This window comes from Channa argus, chromosome 8 (assembly GCF_033026475.1).
Source record: "Channa argus isolate prfri chromosome 8, Channa argus male v1.0, whole genome shotgun sequence".
NCBI lineage: Eukaryota > Metazoa > Chordata > Actinopteri > Anabantiformes > Channidae > Channa > Channa argus.
In genome coordinates, this window is record NC_090204.1 from 3296480 (window position 1) to 3314174 (window position 17695).

Here is a 17695-nt window from a genome sequence, read left to right on the forward strand (position 1 = left end):
CTTTTTCAAATGAGGAAGTTTAGAGCTGAGCTAGTTGCAGCTTCCTTTTACAGCTTCGGAGGCAGGGGATGATCAAGTAAAGAAAGGACTTATTAGTTACGCACCATGAAAAGATCAAAATAGCCAAGAAAAAGAACCGAGTCTGCTTTGGTTTGCTGGAATACAGTTTGGGAGCAGATGCAAAACTCTTGAGCGGAGACTCTTTGGTAAAAAAAAAAAACAGGATGCAAAATAATCAACCTTGGTACCATGGTAATATAACTCGATCCAAAGCCGAGGATCTTCTATCCAAAGCAGCCAGAGATGGAAGCTTCCTCATTCGGGACAGTGAGTCCATACAGGGAGCGTATGCCCTCTGTGTTTTGTAAGTAGACACTACTTGTTTCTAACTACTGCCCTGTCAGTCTGTGTTGATGCAAGTTAACTAGGATTCCTGTTCTTGTTAAAAAAAAAAAGCCGTCCTAACGTGTGTGATACTTACTTTAGTTAATAACCAAACACAAACTGTGGCTCAGCCAAACAAACTGACACGACCGTTATACTGTATGTGTTTGACATGAGGTTTTACATTGAATAATTCTAAATGTCCAAATATGGACATATTTAACATTACATATGTACATCAAAATTTAATTTCACACTGTTGTATTACACCATATAACACGTTTTCTTCGCATATGCACTCCAGCGCAAGACTAGTTCCCCTTTATTTGCATAAAGGGACTGACTCAAAGCAATATTCGTTGCCCTCTACAACTTGCATAATTCCTCATGGAGCAAATGTCGTTTAAAATGCTGTCTACACCATTCTGATACTAATTCAACACGCTGAATACACCAGCATGTTTCTTTCGACCATGTCACTTTCTCCTGACAGATTGCATTTTATTATTTTGACCACAGATACCAGAACTGTGTGTACACATACAGAATCCTGCCAAATGAAGATAAGAAGCTCTCTGTGCAGGTAGGTTGAGAGGTGTGACACAAGCCCCCGTTACTGTTGTTCCAAAATCAAATGAGTCATTGTGGTCATGGGATTGTTTTTTTGTTGCACGTTTTGAGCTGGAATACAATTTGAGAAATTCAGCATATATTTAAACATATTTTTGTAATATGCCTCTGCAGATGGCAATGTCACTGAGTTGGTTAGTCGGTCCAAGTACCTCAGCTACTCAGTGGTTCCGTGTAGGGGTTTGTACAGACATTGATCGTGGATGAAGCCTAATGACTTTGGTTGATTCCCAAATGCCAACGCAACGTTGCCATTTGTAAATTAGGGAAATGTCTTAGCAATTATTAGGTTGATTGGAAAATGGTTACAAGCCGTCTTTTTTGCTAAACCTTTCATCAGTTTACTTTAATGCCAAACATCAAAACTCATGACATTTTCTCGTAAATATTTGTGATTGCAAATGTTAACAACCAACAGGTAAACATGACCTACTAGAACACACTATCTTTGTCACTAAGTCGGTTTTCATCAATGTAGCACAAATTCTATACAAGTTTTAGGAGAATCTGGAACTGAAAATGCACATGAATGTACATTTCCACTCCCATGCCATTATGCAAATAATTGGAGCTGGTTTGTTCAGATAAAAAACAGGTTGTGATTATTTACTCAGGTCGTGTTTTGCATTCCATATGAATAATTGGCAATTCCCACTTCCCTTTTTTACTTTTTTTTATCAATATACCAACTTGTCCACTTCAACAAAGCGTAACTGTGTTTTTTTTTTTTGCACATTTTTTTCTTTTTTATTTTCTTAATTTCCATTTTCACTCCGGTTTGTTATGGATACATGAAAATATACACTGGCTTACCTACAGAGTCACACCCTTGTTGTCTTTTTGAATCAGTCACGTGGTGGCTCAATGGGTAGAGCAATGCGTCAGGATACAAAAGGCTCCACGATCGAATCCCACCCCACCAGGTGTGGCCCCACCCAGCCACCAAGGGGTACCTTGGTGCTGGTTCCGAGCCCAGGTTAAAATTAGGAGGGTTGTGACAGGAAGGGCATCCGGCATAATAACTCAAATCAGCATGTGGAACCCGTTAGGCTGTGGGGATCCCTGAAGGGACAAGCCAAAGGCCGTTCATCACAAAAGAGCCCACACAACTAATTTAAAAAACCTAAAAAACTTAAAAAACTTAAAAAACTTTGAGGTTGGTATCTGCAACACGTCACAAAGTTGTGACGGGCAACAAAAGACTGGAAATATTCTGTAACGCTTATAAATTCTATTTATTATTATTCTGTTAATAATAGAAATTTGACGATTTTTCAATTCATGTCATGAGATGATACACATGGGAGGATACATGACAAATAAAAGACAGATCCCCTATTGATATGGCCTAACAACTTCCTCTCATTGGTCACAAAGTTTCTCCTGATTATGTTGTATAAAAATAACATCCCAGAAGTTGAGTATTTATTAGCGAGAATGGGGCAAAGCAAATCACTGTGTGAAAAAAGCATGTTTGCTGTCTTTAGAATAACAATTCTCAAGCTAAGATTTTAAGGAATTCAGAGATTCTATTATAAATCCAGAGAAAGCTCTGTATGCAAGAGACAATGCAAAATTGTGAATGGCTGTAATCTTTTGGTCCTCATGGAGACAATTGTTTGTGGGAAGCACCTCTTGGACTTAGAAACACGTCTAATACCATGTTAGTCAGATAACACAATTTGTAGCTACATCCAAAAATGAACACATTTTGCCAGCACACATGCTGCCAGCTTCTCTGAGCCCTTTCTCATTTCAAAGATCAGATCCCAGATCAGATCCCCTTCACGTTTTTCAACTTTGTTATGTTGCAGTCTGATACTTCAGTTTAAATTATTTTTATTTCTCATGAATATACACTCAATACCCAATAATGACAAAGTGAAAACTAAATTCAAAATGACATGAAATGTCTGTCATATATTAAAAAGGAAAAACTGAAATATCACTTTTGGCCTAAATATTCAGACCTTTTGCAACACGACTTGAAATTTAGCTTAGCTGCCTCCTATTTCTCTTTTCATTGCTGAGATGTTTCTACACCTTGAATGGATTCAGCCTGTGGTAAATGAATATGATTGGACATGATTTGTAAAGGCACACTCCTCTCTATAGAAGGCGTCACAGCTGAACAATCAGAACAAAAGCCATGAGGTCAGAGGACCTGCCTGCAGAGCTCAGAGACAGGATTATTGCAAGACACAGATCTGGGGGAGGCTCCTCCATAATTTTGAAATGAAAGTTTGGCACAACCAGGACTCTTCCAAGAGCTACTGAGCAATCTGGGGAGTGGTCAAAACCCCAATGGTCACTCTGACTGATCCCAGACATCCTATGTGGAGAAGGGACAAAGTTTCCAGAAGGAAAACCAGCACTGCAGCCCTCCAACAATCTGGGCTTTATGGCAGAGACGCTAAACGGAAGGCTCTCCTCAGTGCAAACACACTAAAGCCTGGAGTTTGCAAACAAACACCTGAAGGACTGTGAGGTACAAGATTTTGTATCCTAAACATTATGTCTGGAGGAAACTTGGCACTGCTCACCACCTGCCCAATAAGGTTGAGGGAACACTGAATGGAGTGAAGTACACAGTTATCCTCAATGAAAATCCTTAACACAGCCAGGACAATACAGCAATGGCTGAGGAACAACTCTGTGAATGTCCATGAGGGGCCCAGCCAGAGCCCCGACTTGAACCACATTAAACATCTCTGGAGAGACCTGACAATAACGTTCTACCGACGATCTCCATCGAACCTGATGGTTTTTGCAAAGAAGAACGGCAGAAAATTCCCCTCTGAATACTCATCTAAATGTTCTTTCTAGTTTTAAAAAAGTTAATTTACAAACAAATTCGGTTTTTACTTCACTGTCATTATAGGGTAGTGAGCGTAGATTAATGACAAATACAAATCCTTTTTAAACAACTTTATCGAGGTGCAACATAACAAAATGTAAAAAAGTGAAGGGGGTCTGAAAACTTTGTGAATCCACTGTACCAGTTTTACAACAGCATGGCTCAGTGCTAAACTCTGGTCCAGGCCTGTCACATTTGGACGATTGTGAGGCAAACAATACAGCAAAGGAGCCTCTGAACTGTTGAACATTTGAAAATGCAATATTATGCAAAAATGGGGAAAAAAATCGTGGTTAAAAATCAGCTCCACCTTTACCAACAATGATCTCTGACCCTTATTTTTTATTAATGATTGTACATAATTACCATAGTATTATTGAAAAAAACATCATTTTACTTTTGTACTTTAAGTTAAGTGTACAGAATCTGTACGTTTGCTGGAGTATAAGATTTGAAGTAGTAGTTGTAGTTTCATTTAGGCCAATACTTGAGGATTGAGTTTGTGTACTTTTGCTGTGTAGCTACAGACTGATCAGAGTGGCCATGACCCTTGTCCTCCATAACATTATTAGGAACACCAGTGGTAATGTCGTGGCTTCTTGGGGTATTATTTTGTCAGGCACAATATGCCATTTCCTTTTCAAATAAGGCAAGTACAATGAGTACAGAGAAGAGAATCACACCCATTTTCTATATTTACCGCATTGAAAGGTGGTCGATTTAATTTGGCACCTCTGACTCTCATGACTCTCGCGAAAACAAAGTGAAAACGAATCTCTACAAACTAATCTTTATTCAATATATGAGCTAAAAAAAAAACTAAATGCATAAGTATTCACCCTCTTTAAATTAACTTTCCTAAATTATCACTGGTGCAGTCAATCAGTTTCCAAAGTCCCACAATTAGTAAAATCATCAGCGTATATGTGTTAAAAGGATTACAGTACAAATATACATGTATCTGGAAGGTTTCGTTGCTGGTGAATTAGTATTTTGGCCAAAATCTACACCATAAAGACAGTAGAACAATCAGGTTTTTGAGAAAATGATTGAAAAGCAGTCAGGGGATGGACACAAGAACATTTCCTAAGCAATAATGTCTCTTGGTGTACAGGGACTTCGTCAATAAGAAACACAGGATCTGCTGTGTTGTTCTGTGGAGCACTTGACTGTGATCAGTCTCTGGCTGAAAGTGCTGCTCTGTGTAGCCAGCACAAAGTGGAGTGGGTGGGAGGGATCGTCAAGGATTGAGAGGGGTTTGGACAACATTCTCCTCTCAGCCACAACATACAGAGGGCCCAGCTTCTCCCCCAGAACAGAACCAACCCTCCTTATCAGCTTGTCCAGTCTGTTACTGCCTGCCACCTTCATATTGCTGCCTCAGCAAACCACAGCGTAGGAAATGTAGCTGGTTACCAACGACTCATAAAACATCCACAAAAACTGTGTGATAGAGTGTAAATGAGGTACTAGTTCCAAGTGGGTTTCATTAAAACGAGTGAATCTTTATTTAACCACGTTTTTCATGTTTTCACTTGGACATGTAAGTATTTTTTAATTAATATGCCTACATCATTATTTCGTATGATCAACACTCCATCCCGCACATGCATAGTTTGCAGGCTCATGTCGGGTGACTTCTTTTAATAATTTCAAACACTGCTTACTTTAAGAGGTGAAGTGAAAATAGGAATTCTGTTGAAAAGGTAGAATCTGAATCAATATGATGCCTCATTTATTATATATATGCTATATAATGTGTCAGATAATTGTGTTTGGTAAAACAGGTGAAATGGTTTTATGGATTCAAGATGTGACTGAAAAACTGCAGGAATTATTTTGATGTAACGTGAGAGTTCTGATTAATAGCGAGGGTAATACTGAGGGTACTGAGGGTATTAAAATATGATATAATATTTATTGGAAAATTGAGGGTATGGAAATATCTCTCTGTACGAAGTGAACCAAAAGAAGCTCATGGTAATTAAACGATGATATGAATGTAGAAGCCACAGACGATGCGCCAGACAAATGACATCATATGGGAAGTAACACTTAAAGATTATGACACATTGTTTAGTAACAAAAGAAGAAAAGCTCATAAACACATGACGTTTCAGATGTCGCATGATAATAAGCTTTTCGTACGAAAGAAACATGAGAGGATGATGTTTCTGTTGTTGTTCTCCTCTTCAGGCGTCTGAAGGGGTTCCTATCAGGTTCTTCACTATTCTGACAGACCTAGTCGATGCATATTACAGTCCCAACCTGGGTCTGGTGACACATTTGCAGTTCCCGGTCCAAAGGGAGGAGGAGGTAGAAGAAGAGCCAGGTCGGAAACCTTCTCTTTACCTCTATAGTGTAACACTGATCATAGGCCTGTCATAAATTTCAAAAATCCTTATCATGTTACATGTCTTTGTGCTGCAGAACCTAACAGTCTTCCACCGCAGCTTCCACCTAGAAACTTTACAGCCAACGATGTGAAAGAGAATGAGCCTGTTGAGCAACCCAGCAAATCTTTGTCAGACACATACCTGATGAGACTGCAACATATGGACCTGTCCACGTATGGTCACAAAAACAAACAAAAGAAATCAAAGCCATATATCATAGTCATAACTGTACACAGTCAGATGATCCCTCATGCAAAGCTTCTGCTAATGTACAGACTTGTAGAAAATGACAGTTCCTCCATTTAGGAGCCACCATTTGACCGTGTGATGCACTTATGAGATAAGTGTATAAAGTGCTCCTGTGATACATTTTTTTCAGAATACCTGAGGAACATCAAATGGCCATGCAAGAATACTTCAGGACCTCAATCTGCTTGGATGCAGAACAAGTACAGAATGGTAACCTCAACCTCCCTGGGCTAAAAAAGCTAACAATGGCAATCTGCAAAAATCTAAACAGGTAGAGTTACCAGTCAACCGCAAACTTTACTGTATAACCATTTTGATGGTTGGGGCTGATTTAAGCATGCTCTGACCTTTTTTGGTGAGCCAGTGAAATTTCGCGCATCGTGCCAGCGCTGGAGGTCTTTCATAAAGCACTGGACCAACAACTTTCCCCGGGGACTGGCCAATTACTAAGACAAGTGGGTGGAACTCAATCTTTGATCCAAGCAGCAGTATCAATGCACACACACACACACAGTCACACTCACACAGACAATTCCTTAATATCTCATTGTTACCTTTATTTTCAGATTTCTACCGATTCAGGTCAATCTGTATCCTTTAGGCTTGAGCACCTGACAAAACTACTCTACTCAATAGAAGATAAGGTAAGAAACCTTGGCTCATTTTAATGACTGACTAAAAACACATGGGTTTTGTCGTATCAACAGGTGGTTATGTGTAACCAGCCACTGCTTTATTCCTTTTTTCAGGCTAGAAGTTCTGTGTTTGAGTCCATTGGCTACGAAGGAGGCCACAGAAAATCTCTCATACCAATTGTTACATTTGAGGTGCTTCTCCAAATGATCATATCCCACTGCAGAAGAAAATGAAATGTCTGGAGGTCTGTGGTTGGTCTTGGTTGATCAGTTTCCTCTTTCACTTAGGTCAAGCAAGAATCTCTCGGCATTCCAACAAAGATGTTCCTAAAAGTGGATGTTGAAAGTGGGAAGCTCTACTTCAAAAAGTCCAAAGATGGGCCTGAAGACAAATTCTTTGTGCACAATAAAAGTAAGGAATCAATCTGTTAAATCAAGTAGGGTGGATGGATCAGATGGCCACATTAGTCAACCTGCCACATATTGAAATATTCTCTTCCTGTTAATATTTTGTACATTCTTGATGAACCCTAATGGCACTGATGGCCAATCACATGAAAAATGAATGAAATTCATATTTGTAGTTTTTTTTATTGTTTGCATGAAAATTTGCTTTAAGTTAACCTTTGTACAGTGCATCAAATAGTACGAGTGGTGTTTAATATTGTGCATTGTTCCTTAAAATTTATATTAATAATTTGGTGCTAATTAGCAAAATATGCTAAGTTAGTGAATATCAAGCATGACATGTTTTGAGATTTTACTAATGTTAAGCATTTTAAAGTGTTCTGCAATTGTGTTCTAGTTCTGCAGTTGGTGAAGTCCCAGAAAATGCATGCCAAACTCGTCATTGTGGTGGAGACTGAGAAAGAGAAGATTTTACGCAAAGAGTTTGTGTTTGACAACACAAAGGTAACAGGCAAACAAACAGACCAGCTGGAAAGTGATTCATGTCTATTTAGATTTCACTTTTTCTTTTTATGTTCAAACAAGTTCAACACATTACTTAAAAAAAAAATAGTGAAATGCATAATTATGATTATCATAAAGTAAGGAATGCCACCATCGATAGCTTTATAAAGATCAGGACTGCAAAGTTGGGATTTCTTTTATTGAATGGGACGTGGGTTGCATCATTTCTTGTTAATAAAAGCAACAGGCCCTTCCAGATTTGCCTGTATTCTGTTTTACAATAATAATAGAAATGGGAAATAATTTAAAAAGAACTTGGGGATGCTCGGTAATGGCAACAGGAAGTTGATGAAGGAAGTGATCAGAGATTTGTGTGACTAGTTTGCAGCTAGTCCGTGTTGTCTGGGACAGGGATTCTCTATCCTGGTCCTCAAGGAAGGACCCCTGCTCTGTTCGTTTTTGCTAATTGCCCGTTTTGTTCAGTCAGCGGGTAGCTGGAACAAACCGTCTCAGATAAGAGTGGAGAGCAGGAACACACCTGATCCAGGTAAACAGCATTGGGTAGTACGGGGTTAGTGGAGTGGGAAAACAAGCAGAGGAGGGGTCCTTGAGGACCAGAATTAAGAACGCAGGCCTAGAGTCCATAGAGCAACTGCTGTGGAACTTACTGACAGTATGTTTAAAGCTGCTGTTTGTTGCCTGGGACATGAAGGGGGACAGAGATCAGACTAAAGGAGACACCACCAGGAGGAAAACAAACAGAGACTGACATCTTCAAAGAAGTGGTATGGTACAGATGTGTTAGGCTTAATCTGGTTGATTGCCATGTTTGTTGGGATAGTTGGTCGTTTTAGTGAGAGTGTCTCCAGATTCACATAACTAGTATATGTGCATTCAGTTGTGCTGAGTTACTCAACCAAATGTAAATTAGCCATGTGGAGCAGGTGCCTTTTGTGGAACCTGTGTTCAAAAGAGTGAAAAGTGAACATAAAGGTGAAGACGGTCTTCTGTCAACTGAAGAAAAAAGGGATGTATCTGTGATAAAAATAAACTAAGCTGTGTTCTGGCATTCTGTCAGCTTTTCAACCTACTGTTTCATGTAGGTTCCTACTTTATGACCAACTTGACATTTGCTTGCCTGCAAATGGCTCAGGCTTTTTTTTTTGTTTCTTTTTTTTTTGTTGTTTTTTTTTTAAATGTAGGCAGGTGTGGAGGCTGAAATTTCTAGAAAGCGCTGTTCTTAGAAACAGGCTGGACAGCTAATAACTGTAGGCCAATCTGTAGGCGTCCTGGACGTCCTTTGCTTTTCGTCACTTAGTTTTAGCTCTTCCAAACATTCAGAACACACTGCTGAAACTGAAAATAGGTTTTCAAAGTAAAACCTGGACCTGATGTAGGCAGTACTCCCAAATTACTCAAGAGATTCACCACAGTTTTAAACGTGTTACAGGTCATCACAAATAATGCATCAGAAAATGCAATTCAACTTCATTTGTTACGGCAGGTCAATCTACATTTCTTCACTAAAATGTACAGATCCAAGAGTGTTTCTCCTAAGCAGCAAACACCGTACGTTTCCTGAAGAGTTTACTTCCCCAACCTTTACAGTATTGTTGCACCTACAAACCTGACGGATTCGATCTACGGAGCCTCATTTCCCGCAGAAAAAGAATAAAAATAAAACAGGAAAAGTTTCTCATAGTACATATGCATAAATGTAGTCTGAGTCTAGGGCTTCTGCTGGAGAAACAGAAGTACAGGCTCTTCACTAGAGTAATGTCTTGGGTGAGTGTGGAGCCAAAACTGCAGTGTGACTCAACAGCAGCGATAGTAATCACTATTGCAGACATGGTGGCCATTATGAAGGTTAGATCGCTATCAGGTAATAGTAAGGACTGAATAGAGCTGGTTAGCAGCCAGCAGACATGTAAATGGAGAACAGGGTAGAGGCAGAGTCCAGATCCAAATATTGGCAGTGAGGTTCCCACGCTGGCAGAGGGTGACCGAGGAAATGCCAGAGACAGAATTCAATATCAAATAACTAGCTTCAGTCAGAAAATCATGCAGCCACAGGGTTTTAACAGGGCAGGGACAGATTCAATACAGGAATCCAAGCAGGAGTCAGGTATTAGAGAGGCAGAAACTTAATTCAACAGACAGAAACCTAGGGAGACAGAAAGGCAAGACTCAGACAGTAACTGGGTCCAAAGTTAGCAGGTTTCAGGACACAAACATACTCAACAATATGACACAGAGTGAACAGTAGCTGAGAGTTTGTCAGAGCAGAGAGGCAGAGTAGTTGGCAACAGGTGAACCTGATAATGAGGGGAGGCAGGTGGGACAGACCACCTGGTGGGGGTGTTCTGCAACTCAGAGGAGTGAGATGAGCAAATGAGAAAAAAGAAACTGGATTGTGCCATCTTCACCTTCACCCACTAGCCAGAAGAGCTATGTTATAGCACAAAACCTTACTGTTAGTACGACACCTAAAGTGTTTAGTTCCATTTGATTCAGTGTCAGAAATCATGTTGTTTTTATGTGTTTTGAGCAGAAAAGAGAGGGGTTTTGTCAACTGCTTCAACAAATGAAGAACAAACACTCTGAAAAGCCTGAACCAGACATGATCACAGTGTTTGTTGGGACCTGGAACATGGGTAACAATGTCCACGTCTTAAATGTTTGAATTTATACATTTTGATATTATAAAATTATGTTTTAATATAAAAAATATATTTTACATTAGCAATTTATAGGGTGACACTACACTCCAGTAAAATATTATCTCATGAACTGTAGGAGACGCTGGTCCTCCTCCCAACATCCACTCCTGGTTTCAGTGTAAGGGCCAAGGGAAGACACGAGACGACACAGCAGATCACATCCCACATGATTTTTATGTCATTGGGACGCAGGAGGATCCTCTGGGCGAGAAGGAATGGGCAGACACAATCAAAGGAATCCTGAGAAACATCACAAACATCAGCTTTAAACAAGTAAGTGACGACGACACAGTTGCAACAGAATGCAAGCACAGAGTTAAAAAGGGATAATATTTATTTTTTTTCCTAACATCCAGGTGGCAATTCACAGTCTGTGGAGCATTCGGATTGTGGTCCTGGTCAAGCCTGAGCATGAAAACAGGATCTCTCATGTTTTCTGTGACAGTGTGAAGACGGGGATTGCCAACACTCTCGGTATGCAGTTCCACTTCTCTACAAGCCTCCGAATGACTTGTCCTGAGAGTTCACTGAACAATTAGCCTCCAGTACTCACTCACTGTGTTGTCTTTGGTTTTGTAGGAAACAAGGGGGCAGTGGGAGTGTCCTTCATGTTCAACGGGACGTCTTTTGGCTTTGTCAACAGTCACCTGACCTCTGGTAGCGAGAAGAAGCTCAGGTGAGAAGCGTTAGGCAAGAGGGCATCTACAATAACAACATTTAACCAAATTTTTGATTGTATGACGATGCCATCACAATAAGACGTTCTTAGGAGCAGCAGTGAATCTTTGGCCTTTTTGAAGATATTCAAGCTACACAGCTTTTTAGTTCTTTTTTACACAATTCATGTATTCGGTTATATTTTTGACTTGTCTGACAACTGTTCTCTAGATTAAATAAAATAGCCTGCATCGACAGAAGAGGAAATAGGTGCTCTTTTTAGTAAACAGTGAAGTTCTACCTGTAAAAGTAAATTGGTATTTTAAGTGGGGCTGCCACACAATAGTAGTCCAAGCATCTAATTACAATTACATTTTTCTCATCTACCATTATCACAAAAAGCATATTCAAATTCACCACTGATGACACATTTTAGACCCTTGAGTATGATGTATATAAAGTCTGGATATGGCAATAATAAACAAGAAAAACATAATCAATTCATGAAAACATAATTTTGATTTGAATTTGCAGACGCAATCAAAACTACACCAACATCCTGCGGTTTCTGAATTTGGGCGATAAGAAGCTCAATCCATTTGACATTACACATCGGTTCACCCACCTCTTCTGGCTTGGTGATTTGAACTATCGTATTGAATACCCTTCCACAGTAAGTTGCAAAGAGTGCAGTTGTATAGAAAAATGACACAAAAGCAAATCTAATATGATTTACTTCAATTCAATTGTGCTTCTTTTGTTGTAACTCGTCCTACCAATGTTTTTTGATTGTGTCTTCCTTTCATATGCATCTTATGATTTTTGTGACCCCAGAAATTAGAGATCCAGCCTTGCAGTTGAGTGAATGGCACATAAAGGAGCATGCTGGGTTGTCAGGTGTCTAAGCTTTCAGCTGCTACCACTTAGGCAGCAAAAGTCTTGACTTTGCACTGTTTCCCTTCACAGGAAGCTGATAACATTGTAGCAAAGATCAAACAGCAGCAGTACCAGGAACTTCTCAAAAAAGACCAGCTGGGCATGGAGAGGAATGAAGGAAAGGTCTTCTTGCATTTTGGTGAGCTGTGACCACATTCAGAGAACTCCTGAACAAACTGACCATTGTAGACATAGTGTCCTTTACTGCAGGTTGGATTATACTGTGACTTTCCCTCTTTTCTGTCCATTCTTTGCTTTTGTATCAGCACCAATCATAATACTAAAAACACGTGTGTTGTTCGTTTTTGTTTTTTATTTGATTTGTAGATGAGGAGGAAATCACGTTCGCTCCCACCTACCGCTTTGAAAGAGACACACGAGAAAATTATGCCTACACAAAGGTCAAAGCCACAGGGGTAAGCTTATATTTAGCCAGATGTCTTTTCCCTGAAAGGCTCCTGCCATGCACCACAGTGCACAAACAGTGAAAGCATCAACCAATGGGGACAGAGCTTTTTCCATCATGGCTGCCTGAGGAAATCAGGCTCTGTGACTCAGTGTCATCTTTTAAAGTCTCGTTTGAAAACGCATTTTTATAGATTTGCCTTTCCTGAGATGTGAGAGTCTTGTTTTAGTATAAATAGTATGTCCTATCTATATCACTTGATGTATTTTACCTTGTGCTTTTCTTTGATATTATATTTAACCTGATTTTATTTATTTATCTTCCTTTTTAATGTACAGCACTTTGTACTCTGTTTGATAAGTGCTTTATAAATAAATCTATTATTATTATTATTATTATTATTATTATTATTATTATTATTATTATTATTATTATATCATTGGTGACTTTAAAAAACCCAGGTGCAAAAGTCCATGTGATGATATTTAATGTGATTCATAGAAAATGTGTGATAATACTGGTCAGTATGCACAAGGATCAATTTAACAAACTTCCCTTTAAGACACGTAGAGTCTCCAAAATGTAGATCTCCAAAAATTGATCCAGTCCAGTAAACAATGTCTGATGATATTTCCGCTGGAAATTACATGACCTCTAATGCTGCATGGCTGCAAACAAGTACTGTTACTCACTGCATTTATGCATTATGTATGACATTTTTACAGATAAAATACAATTTACCTTCATGGTGTGATCGTGTCCTGAGGAAGTCATACCCTCTGGTTCATGTTGTCTGCCAAGCATATGGTGAGTAATTTCCTCTGAACAGTTTTTACAGGCGTGTCATTTCTCAGTATTTTTTTTATAGTTTTCTAGGAATGGTTCTAAAATGAGCTACGTGATTATCCTGGTTTAACTAAATGTAAATTTAAAACCATGATCAAATGTTACTCTTTCAACCTTTTACTGAAGGAAAGCATAAAAATATGGAAAGTAAAATTACCATTAATAAGAAAATATAAAATTTATATTTACTTGTGACTAATGTGACTTTCAGTTAATACAAATTTACACACTTTTTTTCACTGAACATCCAGGGAATTAATTTACAAGATGAGCCAGTGAAACACCCCACGGTGTAACAAATGTTGTCGAATGTTTTTAATGACATTTGCAGGGTGCACCAATGACATCATGACAAGTGACCACTCACCTGTGTTCGCCTCGTTTGAAGTCGGAGTAGCCTCACAGTTTGTCTCGAAGCAAGGTAGCAAGACCACAGTCTACACTGCAAACTAGTTTTTATTGCTCGGCCTAAACTCAGAGTATGATGATGTCATTTAACATCTTTCAGATCTAAACAGTGCACCCCAAGGTGGGATACAGATAATGAACTGCAAGGCCAACTTGTTGACAAAATCCAAGACGAAATTCTTCATCGAATATCATTCCAGCTGCTTGGAAAGTAGGTTTGATCTCTTTGATTCTGCATTAAATGGGCTACATTTATTACAAAAACAAACAAACAAAAAAAAAACATTTATTTCTCTGAATGTCCATAGAAACAGTCAAGACTTCAGAGGGAGAGAACATGGAGTACTCAGATGGATCAATAAAAGTTTGGTTCGGAAGCCAAGTGGAGGTAAAATGAAAGTGCAGCTTTTTAAGTTAAATTGTTGCGGCATCGGACAACCATCATCCATCAACCGTGTCCTTTCTGTCTCTTTAAGCTCACCCCAATCATCTCGGACCCCGAGTACCTTTTGGACCAGCACATCCTCATCTGTGTGAAATCAACAGACTGCGACGAGTCTTACGGTAATGAATAAACACGCACTTTGTGACGCAGACACAAGGACCTGAGCAGTATTTACAGTTCGCTGATGTGTTGTTATCAAAGGTGAGGGCTGTGTTGCGCTGCGAGCTGCCCAGTTCAGCTACACAGAGTTTCAGGTCACGCTGACTCACCACGGGGAGAAGACAGGCGTCTTGACTGGTGGCATCCAGTTACACACCTCGGAGTGCAAACCCACAGAGAAGCTGTACGGTGAGTCTGGAAATCAACTAAGGACTCACTTATTATATGCTGGTACTTCAGTTCACGTAGCATCAATTCCTTTTGTACTCTGCTTTCAGATTTCATCAAAATTGAGAAGGATGACGCCGTCTCTGCAAAATGCAAAGGCGGTGACCTCAACAAGTGAGACAGTTTTTTTCACTTGTGGCAATTTACCTAAAACATCCCACACGTGTTTCTCTGCGGTGATGTTCTCCGTCTTCTTGTTGACAGGTTTTGCATTCCCCAACCACTTGATATTTCTAATCCCAATTACATGGGAGTATCCTTCAAAAGTGGGAGTGTGGTAGATAAAGGCTGGAGTTACAGTATGCCGCCAAAAAATGTTCCCTCTGCCGGTCAAGGGGGTAAAGACTCCAAGAAGGTGGCTTACGATGTGGGCACACGCAGTCCCCCAGCAAAACCTTTTTCCTTGTAAGTGCCCGATTCAGTGTCACTCCAGTTGCTGTTCCACTGAGATTCGCTAAAGAAAATGCCCAAACCAGCTGATTTATTTATTCCAAACTAAAACTGAATCTCTTTTTACCCTCTATTTTGTCTCATAGGGGTGAGGATGAAAAGGCGACTGGAATGTTTGATAACCCTCTGTACGGTTCAATGGGAAAATCCCATGGCTGGGGCAAGGACCAAGACCTCCAGCAGAAGGACCATCTCACACCTCCAGAGGTGATGTATCCGCCCTCCAAAACTGCAGATGGAGATCAAGAACGCCCACCAGTACCCACTCCACGAAATCGCTCTTTCACCTGTTCAGAGACCAAACCTCAGCAATCGAACCCCATCGTCTCGCATCAATCGACACACAAGAAACCGGTGATGCCCTCACGTTCAGAAGGTGGGATGGCACCAAACCGGCCTCCTTTACCTGCCAAGTCTCGACCAGGCATACCTGAACCCCAGACCTCTAAACCCAGAGACTACAGAGACAGCTCTGAATTCCCCAACAAACTCAGACCGCCGGCAAGACCCAGCCAGACACAGTCTCACAAGGACCGTAAGTAAGGAACAGCCCTAATTTTTTATTACATTTCATCAAATACAATACACATAAATAAAATGTATGTAAATACCTGTCTTTCTTTAGTGCATCCTGAAGTTCCCAAGATGGGCCGTTCTGTGAAGTAAAATCAGGCTGCAGCGATTGGCATTAATTGTACAGCTTCCTGTACAACATTTTCCGAAAGATCAAATGTAAAGTACAAGCTTACCAGTCACCTGTCATATCACCAATTAAACATTTTGGGAAATATTTTCATTCTCTTTTTTTTCTAAAATTTGAGTGAAAAGATGGATTTTACTCTTAGTTCTGCCCTAACAATAGGAACAGCCGGTGGTCAGTTAGCCTAGCTTAGCAAAAAGAATGGAAACGGGGAAAAAGCGAGCTTGGCTTTGGGGAGAGTGTGGCGCAGGAGGTAGAGCGGTCCCCACCAATCCTAGTAGTTGCTGGTTCGATCCACGGCTCCTCCAGCCACAGTCCAAAGTGTCCTTGAGCAAGTGTCCTTAGTTGCTCCCAGTGAGCGTTGGCCAGCTGCGTAGCATCTCCCTGAACTCTGTGTGAGAGTGTGTGTGTTTGTGAGTGTGAATGGGTGAATAAGAAGCAGCGTAAAGCGCTTCAATAGGTAGAAAAGCGCTATACATGCGCAGACCATTTACTTTGTTTAGCAGCCCCTAACACATTAAACCACTCTGGACAGAGCCGGGCTAACTGCTTCTCCCTGTTTCTATGCTAAGCTGTGCTAACCAGCAGCTGTTGCTCTGTATTTACCAGAGATTGTTCAGTGTGTCATGTCAATCTTTTCATCTACGTTTTAGCAAGACAGTGAAAAACCTGCTTCCCAAAGTGTCAGATTATCCCTTCAAAGTTATACAGCCATTAGAAACACAGTTTTTGGCAAGCTTGCATTATAACTTAGGTTTACTATCAATCTGCTTATAAATAAGCAAATTACATTTCAAACAATTAGATTTTGTGTAGTCACACTACACAATAATGAATGTTAACCACACAGTATTGTCTTGCACAGTAAATGACATGTTTGCCTCAGATGTGTACATGACATGCTTCAAATAAATTTAAATGTTAAAGCCTAATGAGTCGTTTTTATATTATTTATTTGTTAATGATTTATTTTAGTTTTTCAAAGCTTCATGTGAGAATCACTGTCTGTAAAAGTGTATTGAAATTTTCAGGAAGAAACTTGTACTATAATATTAATATCATGTGCTCCCATCTGCTGTTTCCTAAAAGAGCTGCATGCACATTACAAATATCACCTGTTACACCCAGGGGTAGAAATATTAAAATTCTGTTTAAAAATATCAATCACAATGTGATTTCTTCTATAGATTACCTAAAAGTTGCTAATTGTTTTAGTTTAATTTAAATTAAATCTCTATCACTGTTTTCCCTTGCAAGATAAATGTGAGGTGTCATGAGAAATCAAGTCATTAGCTGGACAAAATGGATTTTGTTATTGTTTGGAAACTTAATAATTTTACCTCTAGATATGTAATGTGTTGTTGCAGGTAAAAATAACAAAAATTAGCTTCTTCAAAAGTTTGTTAAATGAATTAATTTAGTTGCACAATTAAAGCAACTCATTTATCGATTTCTTCCCTTTCAAAATATTTGCTGTCTTTGATATGCAAAGCACCTGATTCAGATGCTGATTATTGAAAGACACGCAGAAAACGCTGTTATGGCAAAATTCTGCAGTGTGACACAAGCCATAATGATCAGAAACCAAACGCCCAGTAAAACCAGAAAGATACAAAGTCTTCCTGGGCGTCTCTAGCGTTTTGATCATGTGATCCTTTTTGGTTAAACTAACCAATG

At 39.6% G+C, this 17695-nt stretch overlaps 1 protein-coding gene across 2 annotated transcripts; it reads left to right on the top strand.

Annotated features, from left to right (window-relative positions):
- Positions 1-35: 35 nt before the first annotated feature.
- On the top strand, positions 36-16950 carry inpp5d (inositol polyphosphate-5-phosphatase D). 2 transcript variants are annotated; one of them, XM_067514160.1, is made up of 27 exons: positions 36-364; positions 904-967; positions 6068-6203; positions 6302-6440; positions 6647-6787; positions 6881-6971; positions 7083-7160; positions 7266-7343; positions 7440-7563; positions 7957-8063; positions 10615-10717; positions 10860-11056; positions 11140-11257; positions 11363-11459; positions 11975-12113; positions 12407-12515; positions 12704-12792; positions 13508-13589; positions 13960-14049; positions 14137-14247; positions 14345-14424; positions 14513-14600; positions 14683-14829; positions 14919-14982; positions 15073-15273; positions 15405-15857; positions 15944-16950. In XM_067514160.1, the coding sequence occupies exons 1-27, from the start codon at positions 225-227 to the stop codon at positions 15951-15953; spliced, it is 3276 nt and encodes a 1091-aa protein (XP_067370261.1). In that variant the 5' UTR covers positions 36-224; the 3' UTR covers positions 15954-16950. The 2 variants fall into 2 exon arrangements, with proteins under 2 accessions (XP_067370261.1, XP_067370260.1); XM_067514159.1 differs by having other exon boundaries at positions 37-364; positions 15405-15853.
- The last annotated feature ends 745 nt before the right edge of the window (positions 16951-17695 follow it).